We start from the raw sequence: 25,671 nt of genomic DNA, 5'->3' as shown, positions 1-25,671 counted from the left end.
TTAGGACTAGCCTACCTAGCACTGCCTATACTCTTCTTTTCTTTTTTAGTAGCTGGTAAATAAAGTTGCGACAGACATAGTTTTGCCTACTCTCTCTCGACAGACAGACCTCTCCGCAAGATCCAAGAGGCTACGTTTTGGCCAGATGTTCTTTCACTTTAAAATTGGATAAATTTGACAAATTGAAAGGTGAGATGCTAAATGGGATCCTTGGGATGATACCCTAAACCTAGCTCTAACGTTAACCATAACCCTAAGGCTACCTAATCCTAACAGTAACCTCATCCCTTACCTTAACCGTTTTTAAACTGAAATTCAATGGGGTGACGTCAGAGTTGGGTCGTCCCAAGGATCCCATTTAGCTTTTTGAAAGCCGACTTTCCTCCAATTTCAGATATCAACGGTGCAGTCAGGTGAATGCAGAACGTACAATTGTATTTTATTCACTCAGCTGAGCAGCTACTGTGCAGTGCAGAGTAGCAGCAACATTGTAAAATCGATTTAGTTGCTGGCTGTTGCGAAAAAGATAGGAAGTATTCTAAAAGTATGTAATGTAAACCAGATCATATTAGGCTATATACGCTATTTAAAATATATCCTATTCTCAAATGTACGTTTTTATAGGCTATAGCTTTTAAATAAACCCATTATTATACAAGTATAGCCCATTATAACCCTTAATACATTAAAACATTTAATAAGTCAACAAGAACACAGAAAACGTTTGATCAGGCCAGTTTATTATTAATCTAAAACATAAAAAGTTGTGAGTTCCAAAAAATAAGAATGCATGTATCCTCCTCGCGGATCAAAAGCTGCGCGTCGGTAAAATAAAAGAGGATACGATGGTGTCAGGTATAGATACACTCCCTCTGCATATTAGCGCAACAATGTAGCTGGACCTGTAGGAGGGCATAGTTGAACGCGGGGCCTCTGATGGATCCCTCCACCCCCCATGCTCAAGAGGGCCCTCAGGGTTTTGCTGGATGATGACAATGGCAATTGAATTAGGAGTTGGCCTTTTGACAGCATAGTGTCAAATCTGGTAGGCTCTGAATACTTGATCTGTGGTGAAATCTATCTTCTAACAGTTTAAACTTTACTTAAAGTCTTGTAAGACATGAGAATCGCGATTGTCTTCAGCAACTAATAACAAACATGTGATAAGTAAATTCCCAAAATGTTTGATTTATTAAATGATTTTAATTAACTTCAAGGCATGGCTCTCATATGGTAAAGAAACAAGGCATGCATTATTGGTCCAGAAATGATGACAACAGTTTTTCTACAATAATAAACATCTTTATTGGTATAATAGTTACATGTCATTTAAATACATTCATAATTCACACAGTCATTTGCAGATTCCTTAAAACTCCTTAGCCTAAAACTCCTTAGCCTAAAGTAAATGTTCCGCAGCACAACGGATAATTCAGGGATTAAATAAACAAAAGGGTGTTTGTGTAACATACCATACTGGCCTTCATAATAGCATCCCAACTGTCATCCGCCTGAATTGTTGGAACCACAGGTCTCCACAATCCTGGCTCTAGCTCTTGGATACAACAAGGAGGCAACATCTAAATAGACCAAGACTTTGTCCATGGAAGCTAATATTGCAAACCAGCAGCCATGTACCTACTTGGAACAGAGACAATTAGTCCTGTCTGGTTACTCACAATGAGCCACTTCCTTGCATCTCAGGTGATGCTCATCTTTCACTGCCAATTTCAGTTAACCTTGATGTAAGTAAGGAAGAGAAAAAAATCTGCTGCTCAGCTCTAATCTACTGTACCTATTGCACATACACTATTCAAAACAGGCAACTGGGTCAACTATGCATCAATTCAAGCAGGCCCATTACAGTCTAGTGTATTATATACTCTACATATCATACATACCAGCATAAAACTGACATCCTTAGAAAAACATCTGTGGTAATAAATGTATAAATTTATTGTTAGGCAGTTGTCTGCTTTGATATGCAGATGCTATCAACTCCAATAAGCCACAGGATTGCAGAGTAGTTAGCAACTACCATATGTCCACAGAAAAGACATACTCGTATCCAACCTCACTCTCAGATACACACGCATGCGTACATGCTGGCATGCAGTCAACACATGCACTCCCACCATCCCTCATGCACACACACATTCGCACACATACTCACTTTCATTGACATACACACTCATCCACGCTTTCAGGCACAAATCCGCTTTATTGTAGAGCTGCTTTAATGTCTAGAATGGAATTACGGAATAGGTGGGTACATTTAATTTGAAATCTAAATTATTTGAAGCATAAAATAATACTGATTAGATAAAACAACCAATGACAGTATAACTATTAAATATATACATTAGCATGGAAAGAAAAAAGAAAAATGAAAAAGAAGCCACAGTACCTCAAGTCATTAGCCCACCAAAGGAGTGTAATACCCTGGAAAATTGGCATGTTGGCATTGTATCTAAAACCCATTTGTTACAGTTAAAGAAGTAGTGTCAATGCCATGGCTAAGAATGTCAAAAAGAGCCTTTAAAGACACCCTGTCCTACAAATCTATGAGGATAATCTACATACCCCTACATGGGTTATTGCAGTACAAAGTGGCATAGCCATTAACATCTACCCTACGCATTTGCCGAAATATCAAAGCATCAAGTACAAGAAAGAGCCAGCCCATGAGAAAAGAGCTTCATGAAAATGCATTGACATTTCACAATGTCCCTCTAATCTGATCTGCAGTGCTTGAAGACAGCAGGAACGACACTTCTTCTGAGGCGCAGGAGGAGACTCAGGGATATTTAGCTGGAGTTGGTGTGTAAACCGGAGGACCCAGGCTACCTGCTGCTTCTGGCAGCGTCGTGTCAAAAGAGAAAGCTCAGCGCTTTTCTGTTTGATTCCAAACAACGAGGGGATTTGATTCTACCACTGAAGCCATGGCAACGGATTTTGTGTGCCAACAATCAATCTAGGATTACCGGTGTTTGAAACTACATGCACAATCAATATAGATGGTTAAGTAAACAAAACAAAAGGGTTGATATGTAAGTCAAGAGCCAACCACATATTCGTCCTACAGGACCTATGACAAAATCTATTTCTTTTAGGCACCAGCTTAATTAATTTCTTTCATTTTGTCAATATATGACTGAGGCAAAAGAGTAACGAAGAAAAAGTAATGGTCTCTCTTGGTAAACAAAATTATGCCAGGATTTCATCATTACAACAACAGTCAAGGCGCAATTCATTCCCTGCTACCTGCTTTACAAAATGGAAATCAATGACATGTTTCATTAAATGCAGGATTGTGGTCTTCTGGGGCACAGTTTGAGTGGATCAAAAGCTTTGGTCCCTCTCTGGGTCTCCCGTTTTACATTTGGCACGCTCATAGAACACAAATGAATTCTGGAGCATTCCACAGGCATTCCATTGGGATCTGCAGATGCAGTCCAGAGTTATGAGACTCCACAAATAGTTACCAAGCCGATGGTAATGCTTCTGAAAGAGGGATCTAGGCATAATAATCTGCACAGTGAATGAGAGATAATTCAAAATCTATATTCTATAGCCCAAAGTGAGACTAGCCACAAGTGAACAGGTCTGAAAATACAAATGCCTACAGAATCCTACCAAAAATACAGATATTTCATAAAATGCAGAAGCAAATAAATGAACTCTTAGATACAGTATCACCTTGCTTTTTGTGGTGCTTAGAGGGTTACCCTGAATACTCTAATGTAGTAAGTACAATTCATTGAAACACAAACCAATCTGGTGAATCAAATGTTAAGTTGCAGTATAGGAACTGTATCAAACCAAGCATAAAATGCAATACATTCCTTGAAAGGCATATAAGTGATATATATAAATACCATGTTTCTATTCCAAAACATACAAATGGAACACAGGAAGCACTGAATCAAGGGACCGTAATCCCATTTCATTAGAAAGAAGACATTTCAGAATGGGAAAGAAAGGCATGTATGGTAGTTGTCCCAATGGATTCAGGACGACAACAACCCCTACCACTAATATTGCTCCTTTACAGAATTTGCAATTTCCCCATCCGCGTCATTTCTGGTGGTGATGGCGAGGACTTCATTAAAACATCCATGGGGTGGGATGGCTGGAAGGAATAAAAAAACTAAAAAGTCAGCACCACTAACCTCAAACCCTAAACAATAAACAAAAAGAAAGCTTCCAAATGTATTCCAGCTTCACCAGCAGGGTGACACCAGAGATAGGTTGTCTGCTCCTAGAAACAAACAGGCTTTGTTTTTGAGTTGTAGATTTTGGCCTCCTCCTCATTTTCCTCTCATGGTTAGTTTCTGGGGTAAGTTGACAGGGTTTTCCCCTCTGACCCGACAAGTAGAGTGACACTGCCACCCTCACTCAGAAGGTCAACCCCACATCCGACCTGCAGGGGTTCCATGGCCCCCCCCTGGGTGACCGCCCACCTCGCTGGTCACCGAAGGTTAAGTGTCAGGGCCACTATAAGGACGACTCCTGTCAGCATCAGAAATGGCAGCCATGTCTTCAGGAACCCTGCACAACTGGAGATCAGAGAAAGGGAGGGAGGGAGAGAGGTGTGAGAAAGAGAGAGGCAATGACTTTCAGGGAAAAACAACAAAATAACTCAAGTGATCATAGTTGAGCAGTGATAATTAAACATTTCCCTAATGCCCCTCATTGTCTCGACAGCAATCTCCTGAGACCGCAAAAAGGAACATAAAGGTACAGTAGGAACATAAAGGTACAGTAACCACTGTTTCATAGGCTGAGTGCTGTATCCCACCTGACATGCTTGCCATGGATGAGTGACAGCAAACACAGGTTAACCATGTTCCAAGAGGTGCTGTTTTCATAACGCATCAGGTTCAGCGCCATGGCGACATGGGAGTGACAGTTGTCGCAGCAGAGGTTGTGCTGCGGAAATATTTAAAGAATAGGTATAATCAACATTTGTGCATTCTTCCAATTGAAAAAGTACAAAAAATGCAGTCAATTTTTTTTTCTTTACCATCCTGTGCTTGTACTCTTCTGAGGCATCATGGACAGCTGTGTCCCAAGCATTAGAGCCACTTGCATACACCTTGCTCACGTCCAGCATCCAGTACCTACAAATGAACAAATCATCTTTCAGCAACAAAATTACAGCTCTCTGCAATGCAATTTTTATTCAAATAGTAACACACTAATTTAATTGAAGATGCGTCAAGGAAAGACGCTTAGGTTTGAATATCCTTCCCTTGAGTTTAACAGAAACACTGCTCACTATGGAGAGCCCACATTTTTTTTTATTAGTATTAAAATACCCCAAAGCCTTTCATGTACTTACTTTGTTGGTCTCCCGAAGGCCATATTATCTTCCTGCACAAAACAGCAAGAGAAAAAAAACCGTTCATAATCTCAGTAACAGCTCTCAACAACTAAAGATATATGGTGTTGGGCATTGAGGTGCTACGGGGGCAGAAAGACGTCCCAAGACAGGACCGAGTGGCACTAGCCAGTGTCACAGCAGGTCAAGGTAACCCTCTTCTCATGTTTCCTGTGTTCCCCTGGGACAGATTCACTCACTGTTATTACGCCTCTCGCAGACTGGGTATGGAAAACAATAACTGGGCCCGTTGAAAACAGGCCCATTGAATTCCCAGTAAGGCAATTAAAACTGGTAAACAGATGAAAGTTTACAGCTTAGATTCTCTAAACCACAGAGCAACAAACATTAACAAAGTGGTGGCGGGACTCCTATTTCTTTTCATTGTTCACTTTTCACCTAATCCTATGGGTATAGTCTGTTTAAACTCTGCAATTGTGAAGAATTGATTTTATTTTTTTTGGGACAACACAATGTGCTTGTAGGGAGGCTTCAGGGACTTGGCAGATAATATTGAACTCTCAGACAAGTTCTCCCAAGAAGAGCAATGTAAAGTGCAGACACTGCAGCAATTTAGGTCCTGTTTTTCTAAACTTGGTTCCAACAAGAGGCAGCACACATGTTGTTTAGTTAAATCACATCACGACAAAGAGCAGCACCTGCAACTTTGATAAAGTTAAATCTAGAGCCAGCACAGAAATCAAAATGTCCAATGTGATTTAAAGCTCACCCTTGCAAATTTAGACAATGAAAGAAGTGATTAATTAATTTGTTCATCCATTCAAGTGAGTCATTGGTGCCTTTCATTTGACCAACGATTGTGAAATGAGCCCTACACCAGGAAAGAACATCCAACTATTGGTGGTTGAAGTTGGTACCCGATTCTTTCTGTCATCCTGACAAGATAGCAGCCCCCACGAGTCCCAGTTAATAGGCATACCACCAGTGATAGCAGCGTTCTACCATTTTGATGGTAAGTCATCTCAGGTATGGCTAAAGGACGCTGTGTATAACAAGCACTGTGAGTGCTACATCCTGGAACATCGACTCCATGCCCAAGTGGATATTTGCATTTCATCCAAATGATTTGGGTCAGTCTCCTTCGGCCTAGTTATAGAGGTACTCACTGAGACAAAGTAAGGTCCTGCAAAGTCCCTGATCACACCATTTGAGGTGCAAATTCCCATGTGTCCAATGAATGGGAGCAGCCATCTGAAAATACATTATAAATCTTGTCAATATTACATTATTAAAAGCATTGCAAATTCTGTATACACAAGAAAAAGGATCATATGATAATAAATCATAATGAAGTTCTGTTCATTTAAACACATCAAATTAATCATTTATATAAACAATTATAATTCTGGATTGGATTATGTTTCATCCAAGGCTACTCTCAAGCTACAAGGAGGGATCAATTATTAAATGACTAAAACACAAAAACAAACTGTGCAGTTATGTTTGCAGCTCGAGACATGTCCCACATAGCACTCCTCCTACGGCTTCCTTTAATCTGGGGAAGTGCACCCTCCAATATCATAAATCTGGCAAATCTCCAGAGCATCTTGCTGATTCATATTCATACTGTCCATCGGTTTGTGCTTATGAATTCAAGAGATGTTCTTTTGCAACAGTGAATAGTGTGGGAAATGATCAGAATGGCTCCAATATGAACCAGAGGATTCCTGGAGAGAGTGCTGCAGACCGAAATGACCTCATACGCGTGGGCGGTTATGTTGAGAAAATAGCGGGTGGTGAGGAGAGGTTTCATCCAAACGATTTAAACTTCTTTGATCCAACTACTGTCATAGGTTTACATACAAAACTCACAAAATAATGCCACTTAAATAAACGAAATATAAAAACAGCAAAACTGATAACTGAGCCTATTATAAAGCAATGTGTCAATCTGTAAAACAACCACAACCTGTCACCGTGCATTCATGACCTCGCTTTGGACAAAGCCAACTGTAGTTCCCCTCTGGCTTGGCTACAGTGTTGCACGCTGCCCGGGCACGATTGACACTAGTACATTGTTGTAGTCACACAACAATCCGTGTCATTTTGAATACGTGTGAAAGTATCTTCTCACCACCAAGCTCGTTACATACATTAGCCAACAATGTTTACCATTCTGTGTATGCCTTAAAATCACTTTCATTTGACATGAACAAGTAGCAACAAGAGAACAATCCAAACCATGGCTTTGATTATAGCATCAGTGTTGCTTTGCAATCAGCGAGAATTATTTACACTTTGGCTTTGATCACTAAGTAGTCCAACCAGCGATGGTTGTTCAGTGTCCCTACGTTAGCTCAAATCATGGCATTCGCCGAAAAGCCAATTGCTTAATATACAGACTAAACTGTAAAATCTATCAACACGACAGTTGTCCCGGGCAAGCAGGTTTTTCAAACCATTTTTGACAGCTGATAGCCAACCAGGAAGCTACAAGCTAACAAGCTAGCTCCAATTCTGACTGACCGAGCTGTCACCAACTCGCCCCGGGCCACGCTATCACGCTCAAGCACAGCAAACAAACATGCACAACATTGACTACGGTAACTCACGAAAGCACGGGGATAGGTGTCCATACAATACAGTAAGGATAACGGCTGGTGTCTCGGTCTATTCTCTCAAATGCTATGTGGTAATTCTTCATGGTGTCTATTTCGACAACATCCGCCATCACCAACTGTAAAAAATGAACTTCATACGTCCCACTTCCTGGCAGCAACCCTCTCCTTTGATATCAAGCCCGAGCTTCCGGGGTCTCCGCAAGAACCGAAGTTCTTTCCATTAAAATGACTTTGGGATCAAAATTACGCTCTAATTTGGAGCTTCAGGTTAATTCCCCAAATTCATTAAATTTAAAAGAGCCATATCAGACAATTTAATCTTCAAAATGAAAATAGGATGAGATGAGATAGGCTTTGCTGTTCAAATGAACAACACTGGGGTTGCTCAGACAGAAATGACCGATCTAAAGTAATATTAACTTATTTTAAGAGAGGACAAAACTAGGCCACATCATCATCTAATCATCAAAAGGCAACAGGGCCATATCTGCATTTAAGTCAATCTTTATTCCTACAATCGGTGTCTTTTGGACCATAACTTTTTTATCAAACAATATTTTGCAAATATTACATGTTATTAATTTCCTTCCTAATCTAGCATAACAGGGAGGACTTTTTATACTCAGTGCAATAAAGCACTATAAAACATTGAACATTTGGTGAAATAAGGCATGGATGCTTACTTGGCTGTCAACAGTTTTCCCGCCTAAAAGAGGGTGTAAATTCCTGAAAGTCATTATTATTTTTCAGGGGAGTTTCAGCAGTGTAACAGAGTGGACAGTTGTTTTAAGGACCCAAACAAATTGGATGATTGGATAATAATTTAACATGATAAACAACCTGTTGTTAGAAAGAGAACTCAGTCAATGTAGGCTACTGATAATTTAAAAATTGTGAATTTTATGAATATGATATCCCATGGAAGTTGAATGAACTTCATTGGGGACATGGCGAAACAGCTTAGTGACACAGAAGACAAATAGTTTATTATTCATGAAATTAAATTACTTAGTTTAGTTCATTTAGGCGATATCATTGTGTTTTACGGTTTCTTAATATAATTTTTTTAATTAACCCTTAGATAGGTAGCTTTGACATCCCACATCATGAAGACCATGGAAAGACTGGTGCTAGCACACATGAGGCCCCTGGTGAAGACATCCTTGGACTCCCTGCAGTTTGCTTACCAGGCAGACATTGGTGTGGATGATGCATCATCGACCTGCTACACAGAGCTCACTCCCATTTAGATAAGGCTGGCAGCACTGTGAGGGTCATGTTCTTTGACTTCTCCAGTGCATTTAACAGCAAACAGCCCTTACTACTTGTGGATAAGCTGCTGAGGATGCCGGTGGACTCCCCCATTGTTTCCTGGATTACGAACTACCTGACCAACAGGCCACAGTTTATACGCTGCAGGGATGTGTGTCAGACTGGGTGGTGAGCAGCACTGGCGCCCCCCAGGGGACAGTTCTGGTTCCCTTCCTCTTCACCCTCTATACCTTGGACTTCAGGCACACATTTTCTCGGACGATTCTGCTATTGTGGGATGTGTCAGTGGAGGCCAGGAGACCGAGTACAAAGGACTGGTGGACAGTTTTGTTGAGTGGTGTGAGCAGAAGCACCTGCTACTCAATATCAGCAAGACAAAGGAGATTATGGTGGACATTAGGAGGACTAGGGTCCCCCTGTCTCCTGTTGCCATCCAGGGCAGGTGGTCCAAAGCTACAAGTACCTGGGGGTGCACCTGGACAATAAACTGGACTGGAGGGGCCAGAGCCAGCTTTATTTCCTGAGGAGGCTCAGGTCCTTTGGCGTGTGCAGGACTCTGCTGAACATGTTCTACCAGTCAGTGGTGGACAGTACAGTGCTGGGGGGGGGGGGGGGGGGGCAGCATCAAGGAAGGTGACACCAAGAAGCTGAACAAGCTTATTAGGAAAGCTGGTTCTGTCCTCGGTGTCACCCAGGACACTGTGGAGGAGGTGGCCAATAGGAGGACGAGGACCAAACTCTTGGCCATCGTGGACAATGCCTCCCATCTCCTACATGACACTGTGGCAGAGCAGAGAAGCTCCTTTAGCAACAGATTACTACAACCACATTGCACTAAGGACCGCTATAGGAGAACTTTTCTGCCTGCCGCAATAAGGCTGTACAACTCCTCCTCCGGCTGGCTCGATCGGGGTGATCAGTCAGGCTGGGGGATGTTAAATCATACAGGACTATTATTATATTGTCACTTTATTTTGTTGTTGTTGTTTGTGATGTGAGCTGCTGTAACACCTTAATTTCCCCTCGGGGATTTCCCCTCTGATGACTCTAACTCTTCGTCGTGTGGTTGCCCCCTTTGACAGGCATCAAGCTAGCCAAATGTGCCTTGCAAAAAATAAATAAACACACCAATCTACTCGTACTAAGTACTAAGCGAGCTAAGGGAGTTAATGAGCGAACTTTAGCTCCAACTCAGGATATGGTCAAAGTTACCTTGTTAACTCCCTTTACTTGCTATTACATTACTTTGCAAGACAAATTGGGACGTTATGGGGGGAAACGTTTAGTGGAACTGTAGGCTAAGTTAATTTGACTGGACGATACGATACAATCCAAATTAATGCCTATGCATTTTGTAAATGCATAGGCATATTCCATGGTGATGTCCGTTTGGTGTTGGTCAAGAGGTAAAAGGTGCGTACATAGGCCTATTGACAACTGTGCATCTGGTCATCTTGGACTCATTGAAAAGAAAGAATAGATCCAATGATTTACCGTCTGTACCCAGAAAGCAGGCAATTCAGGCCAGATGCGCGAGATCCGCACAGGGTTTGAGTTGTGTTTGTAGTCCTATGGGCCTAGTCTGGCGTGCAGTATGTGGCCCAACAGTGTAGGCCTAATTGAAAAGGTCCGCTGTCAGTTCGAGTTGTTTACATTTGACATTTTTGACATTCAGCAGAGTTGTGTGTTTACTTGTTGTGGGCTGAGTCTGGCATGTGGTATGTGGCCCAACGGCATTATTACGGCCAGAAGTGGTTTGAAGTTGGCGCAAAAACGAAAATGGAAGCACTCCACACAGAGAAAATTGACGAGTCCTGTCTTCATTTGCGTAAGAATCCGATTGGGCTATTAATACGGTAAGTCACAACACAGTCAATTGTGAAATTTAATCAATATTTAACATGAGCTAGCTAGCATTGTCTATAAGTAGCACACAACTTCCTGCCCTGAGTGAGTGCATACTTTGGTTCGCTAACTGTAGCATGGCTCTACTGTATCAAGTGTTGTCTAGTCTGTATATAAGCTTCCTTTCACTGATGAAAGCTATGGGCTTCCTCATGAAATTATGATTGACCAGAGAGTCAATATAGCAGGGAAAGAAAATAATTTCAAAGCCGCTTACACAGACAAAAGTTGTTGCTGAGTTTTCAGACTAAAACCAATTTCTCAGTATAATAAAATCAAGTGAGTGCCAGTGATGGACTTAACCACAGTTTTGGACAAAATCCATGAGACAAACTAAAACCAAAATAAAAGCTCCATTTAATTATAGGGATTAATAATATATTGGGACCATATCTATGGTGGGCTGATGAGAAATATATTTATTAAAAAATAAAATTCCACTATAAGCAAACAGAGAGCTGAGCGGAAAGGAATCTGTATCTGTTTCAATTCTTCCATAGCTAAAAATAATGTGACTTTCAGATGTTTTAATGGGGCTTCAATCCATCAACATTTGCTCTATATTGCAAAAATAATCTTGGCTTTCGGATCGAGCCAGCACAGAGAGGACTTCAGGCCGGTGCGGGCGTTGCAGTTATTGAAGGAGCTATCCGTTGCAATGGTGGAATGGAAACAAAGCTGAACCCAAGGGATCTGGGTTCTTTGTACTCCATACTGGCTCCCATTAGATGTGACAGTTGATATATTGTGCGAAGGGCAAAAACAAACTACTCAGCAAAAGCAGGCAGACGTTGATAAAGGAAGGCACAGTGGCTTATCATAGGGGAGCCAAGGGAATTCTCCTGCAAAATGCCACCTCAATATCTTGCCAAAGCATCCAACCCAATTAGGCCACGAGATGTGTCTCTTAGTGGCTGGAACTTCATGACATGTTATTCTTTCCAGTCAAAGGTTTGAAATGTAAAATGTCAAATGCATGCCCCCCTCCACCCTAAACTCCCCTATCTGTGATTACCTGGTTTGTGAAAATAAAAGGTTGTGTGAGGGTCTATTCCATACAACTTCAACGAATACTCTTAAATAACCTTGGACTTGGGTCTCAGAGGGGAAGCAATACCTTTAGAGTACAGAGAAGAGGTTAATAAAGCAAGAAGAATTAGGGTGTATTTTTAGATTAGGAAAAAGGCAATGTTTCAAGAAGAAAATCGGGATGCATCATTATCCACAGACACTGGTCAACAATTATTACAAGGCTATCACATTTTCTTATAAGAAAACCTACCTTATATCTCTCAGTACATTTCTCACTATAAAAGTCACCAAATCACACACAGCACCAATAAAAACACTTGTCAGTTTATTGGATGTCTATATGGTCTCAACAGAGATATTGATTAACTGTCCATCAATAGGGTACACTTGGAGTTTTTAACCTTTTAAAGACAGCAGTGAAGTTATTGCACATCACAGTGAATCAATCAGTCCACATGTCAGACACAAAGCCCCTTGTATCCGCCAACTGTATAAGCTTTGGAAGGGACAATTGATATGCTTCACACCTTGTAATTTGAAATTAGACAGTAAAATATACAATTAGTCTAAGTAGGCCCATTGGGTCTATTATATGTTAATCTACTTCCTACTTAAAGGGGAACAACTGCAAATTTGGGAAATGTGTGTATGTGCATTAACTCTCTGAAGAGTGGTATTTAAAGAGTCATTTAAAGAGTCTTTAAAGAGTAATATATCAATACGGAAACCAGAGTTGTGTAACCTAGGTGTATAGCCAGTAGCATTTGATAATTTGACTGTGCAATTATTTTGTCTATTTAGTCTGTGCAAATATGTTTGTCTTAGCCTATTGGTGAAATTTGTTTTTGAAGAATGATGTTAGTGTTTTAGCATGTCTCATTCACACCGAAATGGACCAACAAATTTGTGGGTTTTTTTAATAGGTCCATCGGCCAAGGACTCAAGACGCCCCCCCCCCCCCCCCCCCCACGTTCGAGACACTAATGGAGAGGGTGTTGGCTCACATTCCCTGAAACCAGTGCGTGGTTTACCCTGACGACCTTCTGGTCCATGCCACTGACTTCGAGCTGGCCCTGGAGAACCTCCGCCAGGTCTTCCAAGCCATTACACCCCAATAAATGCAACCTCCTTCAGTGCGAGACCAAGTTCTTGGGCCATATGGTGGGAGCAGAGGGTGTGGATCATTTTCGCCCCTACCTCTATGGCAGGTCCTTCCTCCTGCAGACGGATCACGCTTCCCTGACCTGGCTGCTCAGCTCAGAGGGTCAGATGGCCAGGTTGATTGAGGCCCTGTAGAGCTATGATTTCGATGTCCAGCACCGAGCAGGGCTCTTTGTCTGTCTCTGTCCGTTCGTATGTCACAAGCTTTTTCTCTGACAGCACTGGGCCAATTTTTTATAAAACTTGGGTGAATGGTGGGTCTTGCCATGGGGTGTTTCGAGGTGACGCGGATTCCTCATTAAACACGTCATAATAGGTTGCAAAGTGGAGCACTAGGAGTGTAGCCTAATGTGACAGGCTTATAGCCTAACGAATTTGGGAATAATATCTTGAGAAATCATCACAAAGAAGCCAGATAAACTGATTAATAAGCAAAGCAAATAAGCACCACAGGTTCTGGTGACTTTTCATTCTAGCTACGAATGCCTAATGCAGTAAGCCTAACGAATTTAGGAATCATATTTTGTCAAGGAAGTCTGTTATGCAGAATAAATACCAACACTTACATCAATGTATCAATACGGAAACCAGAGTTGTGTACAGCCAGTAGCATTTGTAACCAAACAATTTTGACTGCAATTATTTTGTCTATTTTGTCTGTGCAAATATGTTTGTCTTAGCTAGTGGGTTAATTAAATTAACTAAATTAACTAAATTAGTGGGTTTTTGGAATAGGTCCTGAGCTCAGCAATTGCTGATGAGAATTTTAGTGGGTAGATCCATCACACCAAACCCTCCTAAGCAATAACCCACTAAACTCCTAGGTACACTCTTTGATGCCTGTAAAATAAGGGCTGCTCATAGGTTATCAATATGTGCATGATCTTCAGTTCAGGAAGACAAAATATGTTTCAAATACCCTAGAGAGCAATATATTGCAAGGGGACAAAGCCAATATGGCCATGACAGTGTAGCATATTCCTCTTTGAGAAGTAGATTATATTGACATTTCTTCTTAAGTAGATGCACATTGCATGGTCATAACCCACAGTCCAACACAGAGTTAGCTGAGGAAGTTGCTATTACCGTTATACATTGTTGCCATGGTTTTCAAGTATAAGAAAGTATAAACCATCATTAAAAATAAATATATAAATGTAAAACCCAATCTTAAACAACTAATAAAAGAGACACGTGTATGTTTGGGGTTCAATCTCAATTAATCTTTCCTCGATTCTTCGCATCTGATTTCCTCGGTCCTTGCCTCCTCAACTGTGTTGGAGGAGGTAAAGTCTTTGCCCTCGGACCTTCTTTTCCAATGCATTTTGAGAATGAGGCGAGGAGAGAGAATGTGAGGTATCAAGGAAAGATTAATTGAGAACCGCAGATGGAGTGGATGGACATTGAGAAGAATGTAGACCAGGTTTAGTTCGCAGGCAGCCCATATAGAAACCAATATCTGCGGAAACAGTGCCCCGTAGTGGATATTTCTTATGATTTCATGTTTCAAACTTATGGGCACAAAAATTATGCACTAAACTTTGAGTTGAATGTTTTTAGAATGTTAAAATCACTTTGAATCTGATAGATTGGGCTGCTCTGTTTCCTTAGGCTATATGTTTCGTACTTTACACAATTATTTCAGCACATTTCTTAAACACGCTTAATTACTGAAATAGCCCTAATGGGGAGAAGCAGAAAACCCGGAGAGTTAGCTCGAGTGTGGGCGACTAATTTGTCTGGTACAGTGATAACACTGGACGTGGCTAGAGTTGTATCCTCATAAAATGAAAAGCAAATGATCAAACACTGGGAAAGCCTCAACTCAAGTCAGAACTTGGACCTACCAAAATCCAAATTTTCTATCCAGACTAAAGACATGGTGGGAAAAGCTCTAAACTTTTGGGAAACCAACCTAGGCACTGCCAGCAAATTATGGAACAGTATGCACCGTTTGAGGGATCCGAGTAACAAAGCAGACCTTTGTTAATTTTTCTGAAACTGTTCATTCTTAATCTGGTACATTGTGCTTTTGGCAATCAGCCTGGGTTATTTCAATTGGTTACCAACAGTAGGATGTGTCTGCAGCAATTTGGCAAAACCATATTTGAGGCACAAGGGTAGGATACTTTATTTAATTGTATAGATAAAAATGCCTTTTGAAAATGAATGAAAGGTTATCGGATGCTCGACTGTGACAATAAAGTATGCTTTAAACAAGTCTAAACAAGAAAAAAAGGCATGTCCGTTTGCAGGATGTGTGGGCGTCAATCAGTTAGGTCAGTGCTTGCTTCTTTCAACAGGTTGAATATACAGATAGTTTTCTAGAGGATATTGTGCAATATGCCCCGTTCCAGACACATCCATGCGAAAGAATGTTCGAGATGACGTCCATGCCCATTTAACATATTTAGTTTGTCTTTGCTGCGTGTTTTGAGCTACAGATATATTTTTCAGTGATTGAGGCTCCCTTAGCAAACATAAAACTATTCAGTCCTGAATGTTTTAAATTGTTCAGTGTTTAAATAGTCATATTATTTTTCATCTTCCGGCTAGGGTGCGGTTTTTCAGTGCTCAAATCTGACTCATGCCTCAAATTAGTGCTCGAAAGAAACCTATATAAGTTATATTAATATCGCTATCAGCCTCACCTGATAAATATACTTAATGTATGTCACTTTTACATGATATTACATATCTGCAAGGTGACTCGCTTGAAAGCCATTCGATATAGATTATTGCTCATCAAGGGCGTCCAAAGTTTCATCGCCAATGTAAACTTTTTTTCTCATCTACTGGAAACGACCGCCTACTTCTTCGCCATTGGACACCTCTTGTTCATATCGAAGACATCTGTTGCATTTTAGAATCGTAGTGGCTATCAAACCTGTCGCCGGGTGAGGAGGGGCGTGACCGATGTCTGTCCGAGGGCCATAAGACAAGTCGGACGATCATCATCACATCTGAAGGTGAAATATCCGGGGGTCCGACCGCCCAAGACCACTGGATGTATCAGTCCTGCGGAGGATCCATATGCTTTTGGTATAAACTTTCTCGAGTTGTCTCTGTTCTATTATCTGTTAGGCAATATCATCTCCAAAGTGTCTAGGCAGAATGCATGCCATGCCTTTACAGTCCTATACTGGAAAAGTGCGATACGATTTAACTTTATGGGCTGTAGGCCTATGGATTCGAATGTAAATCTGTAGTCGTTACACCGGCATGGCATTTGGTGAGAGCGACTGGGCTTTCTGATTTGAGTTTGCTAATCTGTGGAGAATGCACGGGAATGTCAATTGCTTACTCAATGACCATTTATATCAAATACTTAGGCATTTGGAAACAGCTCTCCTCTCATTTTTCTCCTGATGTTCGTAAGATTATGGAAATTGACTGAACACCAATGAGATCAACAATGTAAAAGGTATTTGAATAAAGAAGGTTTCAACTAGTTTATGTTTTAAGGATCCTGTTTTACAATTGAAATGAGGCTTACTCATTCATAGCAACTTTTTCATGAATGGGGTCAATGCAATACTATCAAATTACTATTATATTTGACTTACTATGTTGCAACCATGTCTGATGCCAGTAAGATGCAGTAAGGTGCTTTGTGGTTGTGTGACATTCCAGCTCTAGGTTTGTCTGAAAGCAAATCTCACCAGGCCAGAAAATAAAAATAGGCCTACCATCATCTCATGACTGGAACATACAAGAGGAGTAAGCAAAAGCTTTCACCCAAGTCAATGTAGATTTTGAATAGAAGCTGCATTAGTAATCAGTGGTTAATCAGTGATTATTGGGTAATGTCACTCCACTCAAAGTTTGTGTGCAGTACATTTTACGTCTGTGTACCACTGTACTTAGAGAATCTTGTCTGCCCTCTCTCTTGTCATCTTTGTTAAAGATAAGATGGAAGTAAATGGAATGGAAAAGAAAAATAGAAGAGGTAAAGAGTTAATTGGGTTCCATCCACCTTTAGTTCCTTTCCCATCTTATCACTTGTTTAGAAAACAGGGTGGAATAATGTATCAGACATTCCACATGAGAAGCAGTGCCAGATCCATTGACTGGCAGTATTGTAATCTACAATGTAATAGATTGGCAGATCTGATGTTCTGTAGGAAGGGGAACCGACTGTTGTGTCCATGGGGGAACTGACTGTTGTCTTCTCCCTAGGACCTTGGAGTCCTCTGTAGGAGGTGACCTGATTTAACAGAGAAACTACTTAACACAATATTAAACGGTTTCATATTATTGTACAATTGTTGACTAGCCTTAATGCTTCAATTGAATCAGTCATGTATGATATTATAACCCATTAGAGATTAGGGTTTATTGGTTTAATGGTTCTTTGTTTTGTTTTCCCTGTTGAATGTCATTGAATGACGATTTTCAGTCATGGCAACGATCATCATGGAGAGAATCGGGCGGCTGTTCATCAACTTGCAGCAGGTCAGGCAGATGCCCCAGATGCTTACTGAGGCAGCGCCCTCCATGCCCGCCACCCTGAGGGACAGTGAGGTCCCCTGCCACTTCAGAGAGCGATACATCCACGCTGGCTACCGACCTCTCCACCAAGGTTGGCGATACTACTTCTTGTCCCTCTTCCAACGCCACAATGAGACTATTAATGTGTGGACTCACCTGCTGGGGGTGCTGCTGGTCCTGAGGCAGTTCGCCCAGCTGGCTGAGACAGTGGACTTTGCCAGTGATGCCCATGCATGGCCTCTCCTCATCCTTATCCTGTCCTCACTGACCTACATGACCTTCAGTACTTTGGCTCACCTACTAGGGAGCAAGTCTGAGCTCTGCAACTATACGTTTTTCTTCATGGACTATGTGGGAGTGGCACAGTACCAGTATGGAAGTGCTGTGGTTCACTTTTACTATGCTATTGAAGAGAACTGGCATGGATGTGTAAAGGTCATCTTCATGCCTGCTGCCATCATCCTCTGCTGTCTCTCCTGCCTGGGCTGCTGCTACGGGAAGTACTGCAACTACAAACTTCCAACCTGGGTGCGCAAGGTGGGCCAGTTGGTGCCCTCCACTGCTGCCTATGCATGGGACACCAGCCCTGTGTTCCAACGCCTCTTCTCCTGGCCCACAGCCAGTGGCGTAAGTGACCCAGCCTTGATCTTCCATTTTGGCCAAGTTGCCTTTTTTGTCTCCAGTGCCTTCTTCTTCGCCCACCCACTGCCTGAGCGGTTGTTCCCTGGACACTGTAACTTTGTGGGGCAGGGGCATCAGTTGTTCCACGTGCTGCTGGTCCTCTGCACCCTCAGCCAGATTGAGGCCTCTCACCTCGACTACCTTGGCCGCCGTTCGCTCTACATACGTCTACACAGAGACGGCGATGCTGCTCTCTTTGTAGGGTTGTATGTAGCCACTTTGGTTGCCTGTGTCGTCATAGCAACCTTTATGACAAGGAAAGTGAGACGCCTGCTTGACTGCAGAGACAAATCCAAATAATACTGCAATCACTTGGTACTAAAGTGTTCAATGTGGCTTTGGTCTACACACACTGCACACATTGCCTGCTGGAGTATCTGCCACACTATGGCTATTTTGTTTGTATTAAATCTCTCTACAAATCCTGTGACCTTGATAAGGGAATAATTAGTGAATAAATTGCTTTACAGCTAATATATAGCTAGGATATGACAATTGCACATTTTTTTAGATTTTACAACAATGTATTTGTGCCTGCTGGATGAGTATATTTTATCTTAAAGGGCTAGTTCACCCAAATTGCAAATTCACTATGAATGTGTGATGAAAGAGTATACCAATTAATTGTTTTTAAAATACGGTAGTCTCTAGCCAAACATTTTTTTTTTTTTTTTTTTTACAGAAAAAGGGCAGCAGATTGTGGACATGTTTTTGAATATCAACAACACTGCTAGAACTATTCTGTCACATTGTATAGCCAGCCTGATCAATTTTCAACATAGCACTTTGATTGCAAGCCAGATCATTTATCTTCAGCACTTTTTGAGATATTTCTCATAATATATCCTAAAACTTTTTAACTGGATCCTTCTCATGGGAGGGGTGGATAATATGGCTTGACTTCACCAGGTGCCAAGAATGTTCATATTAATCATACATATTTCATACATATAATATTTTAATAGTAAGCACATTGTGTATTCACTGTATCATGTCAAATGCTGGAAGGTGTTCTTTTGTGCCTTTTGAGTGAATGTTTACTGATCACCATTGGAAGATGAGGATGTTTGAAGCCAACACTGAAGAAAGCCTTTTTTTAAAAAAGGAATTACTATAATTTTGATTAACTTTTATTGTGCCTATATTGTTTGTATTATCTTTTATTTTGTTTGGGTGTGAAACTAACAATGTGTCTCTTTTTATGCACTTCTACCCTCACTGTGTCAATCAAGTTGTTTTGCTTCTGCTCTTGGTACTGTGTGTTCACTGCTTTGGGTCACATTATCCTAGAATGCATTTATTTAGTTGTTATCTGTACAGCAAAACACAAGGAGAGGGTACAGATGTGTGGGTCCAGTGGTTATTTTTGTTCTGGATCCTTGAAGTCCTTGTGCTGAATTGGGAAAGTAAGTATTATATTGAACACTGTTCATTACTCTGATGACTGTGCACATGCCTAGTTTATTTCAGATTTTCAGATGTTTTTATTCAATTGCTGCCTTTTCCTTTTGAGGGACCATAAGGGAAGAATAGGACAATAGCAAATATATCCTAAGGGAGAGAATGGTTTCCCTCTTATCCGGGCTTTCTAATGCCAACTCTTGGTTTTTCCTCTTTTCCCCCTTTCTCTTTCGCCTGTTTTTGCACAGTGCTCTGATGTATGCCAGAGTGGAGACTTTCTCTGATTGGCTCTTGCTTGAACGTTTCCATGGTTACCTGTAATTAAACATCAGTTCTGCCAGAGGGATTTAATAAAGGTGCAAGGAAATGGGGATGCCAACTCATTTGTATATCGAAACAAACACATTGAAGTTTTTCTCAGCCTCTAACTATCTCTCTGGCTGTGGTACCTCCTCTGCCATTCAACATGGGCATGGTTGTTTCTCCCATCTCTGATGCAACATTAACCCTCACACCACTTATTGTGACACATGTCAGGATTCATGAAAACAGGGCATTCAATTTGTAATATAGTTAAATGTATGCCATTTGTAAAATGCTAATAAAAAAACTACTTGTAGCCCACATACTTTTCCGTTCATTATGACTACTATATCCAACCTCCCTCCATCAATGACATATTGAGAATGTGATTATTATATTGCTGGTACCACAGTTTATTGTGTAATCCCTGTCTCAGAAACAGAACTCAAACCACCCTTGTCCAGTAGAAGGGAAATCTAAAGGACCACTGCCCCCATGTGGAGAGGCAATTAACCTGATCTAAAGTACAAATCATACTGTATGAGCCATAGCTCCCAAATGCATGTTGTTCTTCTTACTTTTTATATACTGTAATATCTGTATTTGTTATACATTTGTTGAACCTTGTATTTCTATACTGTAAATGATACTTGTTACTTTACTTACCTTCAAATCATAATAACCACAGTATGTGCACTGAAGCAATTGCCTCCTGTAGTTCTCTTGTTAATGGGCATTGGTTACATTGATATTACATTGACTGATTTTCGTTTAATATATGCCATTTAGCTGACGCTTTTATCCAAAGCGATTTACATTGCAGTGAGGGCATACATTTTTCAGTATATATGGTGCCAGCGGGTTTGAAATTATCACAGGGTTTAACCTCTGCAACTTATAGACTAAAACTGATACATAGTGGGATAACAATCCCAAATCAGAGATAACACAGGCACACAAACATTAATTAAACTAATTATGTCACAAATACCAATGGAGACCGTGATGTTGTGTGTTGTACTCATCTCTGTCCACCGTTTGTCCACGCGCACCTTTATCTCCATATTCTAGGACATTGAGATCACAGCTTTACTTCCATGATCACAGCATTTTCCTCTCTCCCAGCCCCAAGTAGACATCGATCTGGTGTCGAATTACGTCCATACTGACCAGCCAGCCTGGCCAGGGTTTGGAGTCTGATTCCAGTCTTGGCCCTCTTCCTGGCTTGTTCACTGCATTTAGTCCCGGCTACCACAGCTCGGCTCCTCTTTCCCGGGAAAAACCTGATTCAGCAGAGCAGGCCTGCTCTTGGACTCTCTCCACATTCCCCTCTGCCCAGCTCACAATGGTGGGGAACAGCCTGATTCCCTCATGATAAATGTCTACATCATGCCAAGCTCAACCACTTTCATTAACATACTGTTCAGAATCACAGCTATATCCTCAGGCTGCAGAAATAGAAGCAATTGTAATCTTTATTCATCTGTTTATTCTCCTAATGGAGATTTCAGTATGATGTAATGCATGGTTTGTTGTTTGTATTAGTCCCCACAGCTTGTACTTGTATCTTGATGTTGAGTTTTTCTCCATCTTCTCATCTCTATTAAATATTATAAGGCTAGATGATTTCATATGTTTAAAAAAGAATAGAGGATGCACTTGAAATTGGAGTTGAATGCAGCATGGAAGTCAGATGACAAAGGGAGGTAAAATGTATCCTAAGTTGAACACAAATGTGATTGATGTTGAGAGGCCTAACGGAAAAATAATTCTTTGTTGAAAGTCTGAGTCAGTTAACCCCTTAAAGTCCATATAGACATATTTCTATTTGCGTCTACCTTAGACTATTATGCTACATTTGTGTTGATGATCAGGCCTCAGACATACGATATGTTTCCAGGGACATCACATGTTTCATATATGTGTCATCATGACTGCCAGACATAAATGAATCCCAGATACCAAAGAAGTTTTATTTACATATGAATAAAATTCGTACTGGCCCTTTAAACCACACAACGAATAGCGGCTTTGCAGTCGCGGGAGGGAGAGGCGATTGTACGGCAAGAGAACTGTTTGGCGTGAGACACAAAGGGATATTGAGAATCGCGACCATGGCCATCAAATTATATTACACCACCGTTACAGCTTCCAGGGAGGTGAGATAAAACGGATATAATTATAAGACTTTGCTTGCAGGTGGATATTTCTATTGTGACCTCTTATGGACCAGCCTGAAAGACACACCCTAACGCCCTGCTGTCAATACATCCCAGGATCTGAACATAATGCGATTTTTTTCTGTGTTCTAGGGCAGGATCACTTTAACTTTGTATCTGTGGACTAATTTATATCTCACCTAACTTTCTAATGTCAAGGTTTTGAATAATAAGGAGTTTATTTGGAGATCAACAAAACGCATAGGAAATGTAAACTCACCCCGAAAAGAAGACGGAAGTCACATTGTTCTACATTTCTGTTTTATTTCCTCTATCTCTATGGGCGGTGAATCTCACGAGCCTAAAATACTATGGGGGTATTTTAACGACACATGTTTCGCATTCTGTAACCTGACATAATCGATGATGGCCTAGAAGTGTAGGCTACCTGTCGTTTACCTGTACTGTGGCTGCGATGACTGTACACATTTTCTAATCTCTAGATGAAACGGATGAATATCAAACCAACATTCCACGATATGTGTAGTTCGAATCGATTCCAAAATTGATACAAAATGTTGCAACTACCTCCGAGAGTTTCCATTCAACGTATTAACATAATGTGCAAATCATCCATGGTAAAACATCTGGTATCAATTACAACGGAATTTGCTTTCGGGGTGCACTATTATTGCATTGACTTGTGTGTAAGAGGTGGCATGGGGTGTTCTGTCAAACAATATTTCAATCAAAGCCCCAAAATCGTGTCTCTATTTTGGAGCCGATTTTAGGGCTACATGTCATGAAGTCCTTATTATAATGCAAGACACCACATGACCCTGTTCCCGCGTGAGTGTAAATGGACAATTTAATCGGCTTTATAGTGCGTGCATTGTCCATTGAATGCCAGGCTGCAGTTGGTTCACCTAGGCGTGGTTACATAGCATACATCCCCTCCCAACTTCCTCAATCCGGCCTAGCAAGATAGCATTTGTCTATTAATCATCAACCACACGTTCAATAAACTCCCAGCTTTTAAAGGGAAAGTATCACCATCTCCCCTCATTTTGTCACAAGTTCACTCAAGTGCATTTTCTAAACTGTTGTCTGTACAGTAACAATGCAGATCCCAGACTATTTGCTGATACAGTTGGTGAAGTTATAACTTGGATCCCTAAACTGATTGTTTTGGCTCTAGGTGAAGTCCCAGCAGGCGGAGGTGATGCGAATCCTTGAGAGCAAGAGCATCCAATATGAGCTGATTGACATCTCTGTGGGAGTAGAGGTCAGAGACCAAATGAGATGCAAGGCAGGAAACCCGACAGCTGTCCCGCCCCAAATATTCAATGAGGACCAGTACTGTGGGGTAAGGATGAGTGACTTGTATGGTTATTTTTTAAATGTCTGAAATCAATTAATTATGTTTTATGTTGCGGTGTTTTTCTCACTGAAAAGAGAATAGCGTGTATACTGATGCTAGCTTTGGCTTTTTTCCAGAACTATGAAATGTTTTCAGAGGCAGTGGAGGCAGACACAGTGGACCAATTTCTGAAGATGGCATGAGGACCATCCCCTCCCCATCTCACCCCTCAATGGAGGCTGTTGACAACCTCTCTGTGGTGCCCACCCCCTTTTGTCTGAATGCCATGATGAATGCCAAATACATGCAACCAACCAATCATATGGAAACACACACACATACACACACACACACACACACACACACACACACACATACACACACACACACACCCAACCATACTATTGGACTCTTACCTAACCACTGTTAATATGATTGTTTATGTTTTGTATGCTTATGCTCTTTTTTCCCCCTCTCCACTTCTTCATGGTCCTTTCTTGTCTGACATGTTAATGTCACTAATTCGTCTTAGTCTGGTTGGGATCAATGGAACGCCTAGATTTGTGGTAATTAGGTCAACTAATCTGGGCGGTGACCACATGATCACTGAAGATTAAACTAATCCATAGGCTAACATTCACTAGGAATCTTCATGATCTCTTTCATACCAAACACAAGCAGAATGCTTGGTCATTACTAGTCTTAATACTGTGTTTTCCATTCCTGGCCTTCAGCTACCCATGCTGTTCGTGAACTTTATAGCATGGCGAGTGTTGGGTCATTAGTTATAGAACCCCAAAGAAATGAACTGTAGCACGGAGTAAACACATTTCATTCTACTCTGGTCCTAACATTTAATACATCGCAGGCTATTGGTGTCAAAGGTCCATGTCAAAAAAGAGAATCCACTATGGAAAGTTACAGTATAGTTAAAAAGCAGACAGCATTCCATGATGTTAATCTTGGTGCCAATACATAACTGAGAAAGTGTTTTACAGATGCATATAGTCATTCACCTTTGTCCTGAATATGAAGTCTTGCTTACTCTCCTCTACTCAGATCCATTAAATGCTGTGTCGTCTTAGACCATGTATACTTTCTGGGTATTTCCAAGTTGTCAATCTCAATCTTGAATTGACTTAAGTCTTATCAGAAGAAGGTGCAGTCATATCAAACTGTAATGTATTACAGCAACACATCATTGCTGCAAGACAGCAGAGCTGGTGTAGTATAAATCCCATACTGTACCTTTCAATCCCGATAACTGTTCAGCTCCTGCTTCATTCATGTAATATCTGCACTAACTGTACATTTCTATCTACGAGGATGCAGTAAATATGACTATGCACTGAAACTCTGCCTCATTTTCTCACTATTGTAACACTTTGCTGCGATTCTCAAAAGCCTGTGAACAGGCTAAATCTCAGCCTTAGCTGAAACTCACCACATGGGAAAGTCAAAGGCCTCACTTTTAGTGCTTTTAAGTGTACTTTTGCACTCTTCCAATTGGTTTTGATCCTTGGGATGTTGAAGAAAATGTATGTGCTGTTTCATGTGTGGAGTCCCACATCTTACCCCAGTATTTTGCCTATCCCTTTTTTAAGGATTTGAGAAATTTGACCCCCAGTCTTTTCCAATTACTGTACTTGAGCATACCTATTATATCTCCAGCCCCTGGTCCCAAAGTATATTTGGGTATGTAGGTGTGGGACCTCTACTCAATTACGGCAGCCTTCACAGACAATGTTTGTGCACTGTTTTGTCATTTGATGGTAGTAGATGTGTTTGCCTGTCTTTGATGTGTAGATATTCGCTATCAACAATATTTTGGACATTCCATGTCTTTCTTCGAGCTCCTGCTTTGCTTTTGGACCAATACCCCTTTGGCCCAAAAAAGAAAATGAAAATAGGGAATGAGATGTTGTCTTCCAAGAAGATTGT

General features: G+C 41.0%; 3 protein-coding genes across 3 annotated transcripts; 2 read left to right on the top strand and 1 right to left on the bottom strand.

Moving 5' to 3' along the window:
• Window positions 1-1,286: 1,286 nt before the first annotated feature.
• Window positions 1,287-8,101, bottom strand: tmem222b (transmembrane protein 222b). Its single transcript, XM_083680400.1, has 6 exons — window positions 7,957-8,101; window positions 6,511-6,595; window positions 5,345-5,376; window positions 5,027-5,123; window positions 4,802-4,932; window positions 1,287-4,559 (listed from the first exon to the last, which is right to left on the bottom strand). The coding sequence occupies exons 1-6, from the start codon at window positions 8,073-8,075 to the stop codon at window positions 4,472-4,474; spliced, it is 552 nt and encodes a 183-aa protein (XP_083536526.1). The 5' UTR covers window positions 8,076-8,101; the 3' UTR covers window positions 1,287-4,471.
• An 8,079-nt stretch (window positions 8,102-16,180) lies between these two features.
• paqr7a (progestin and adipoQ receptor family member VII, a) lies at window positions 16,181-20,527 on the top strand. Its single transcript, XM_083680743.1, has 2 exons — window positions 16,181-16,377; window positions 17,735-20,527. The coding sequence occupies exon 2, from the start codon at window positions 17,737-17,739 to the stop codon at window positions 18,805-18,807; it is 1,071 nt and encodes a 356-aa protein (XP_083536869.1). The 5' UTR covers window positions 16,181-16,377; window positions 17,735-17,736; the 3' UTR covers window positions 18,808-20,527.
• Window positions 20,528-22,245: 1,718 nt separating this feature from the next.
• Window positions 22,246-25,327, top strand: sh3bgrl3 (SH3 domain binding glutamate-rich protein like 3). Its single transcript, XM_083680022.1, has 3 exons — window positions 22,246-22,370; window positions 23,569-23,736; window positions 23,868-25,327. The coding sequence occupies exons 1-3, from the start codon at window positions 22,326-22,328 to the stop codon at window positions 23,931-23,933; spliced, it is 279 nt and encodes a 92-aa protein (XP_083536148.1). The 5' UTR covers window positions 22,246-22,325; the 3' UTR covers window positions 23,934-25,327.
• The last annotated feature ends 344 nt before the right edge of the window (window positions 25,328-25,671 follow it).

Source organism: Argentina silus (genome assembly GCF_951799395.1).
Source record: "Argentina silus genome assembly, chromosome: 11".
NCBI classification, from domain to species: Eukaryota; Metazoa; Chordata; class Actinopteri; order Argentiniformes; family Argentinidae; genus Argentina; species Argentina silus.
Note: the sequence above shows the minus strand (reverse complement) of the source record. Positions and strands in the feature narration are given on the sequence as shown.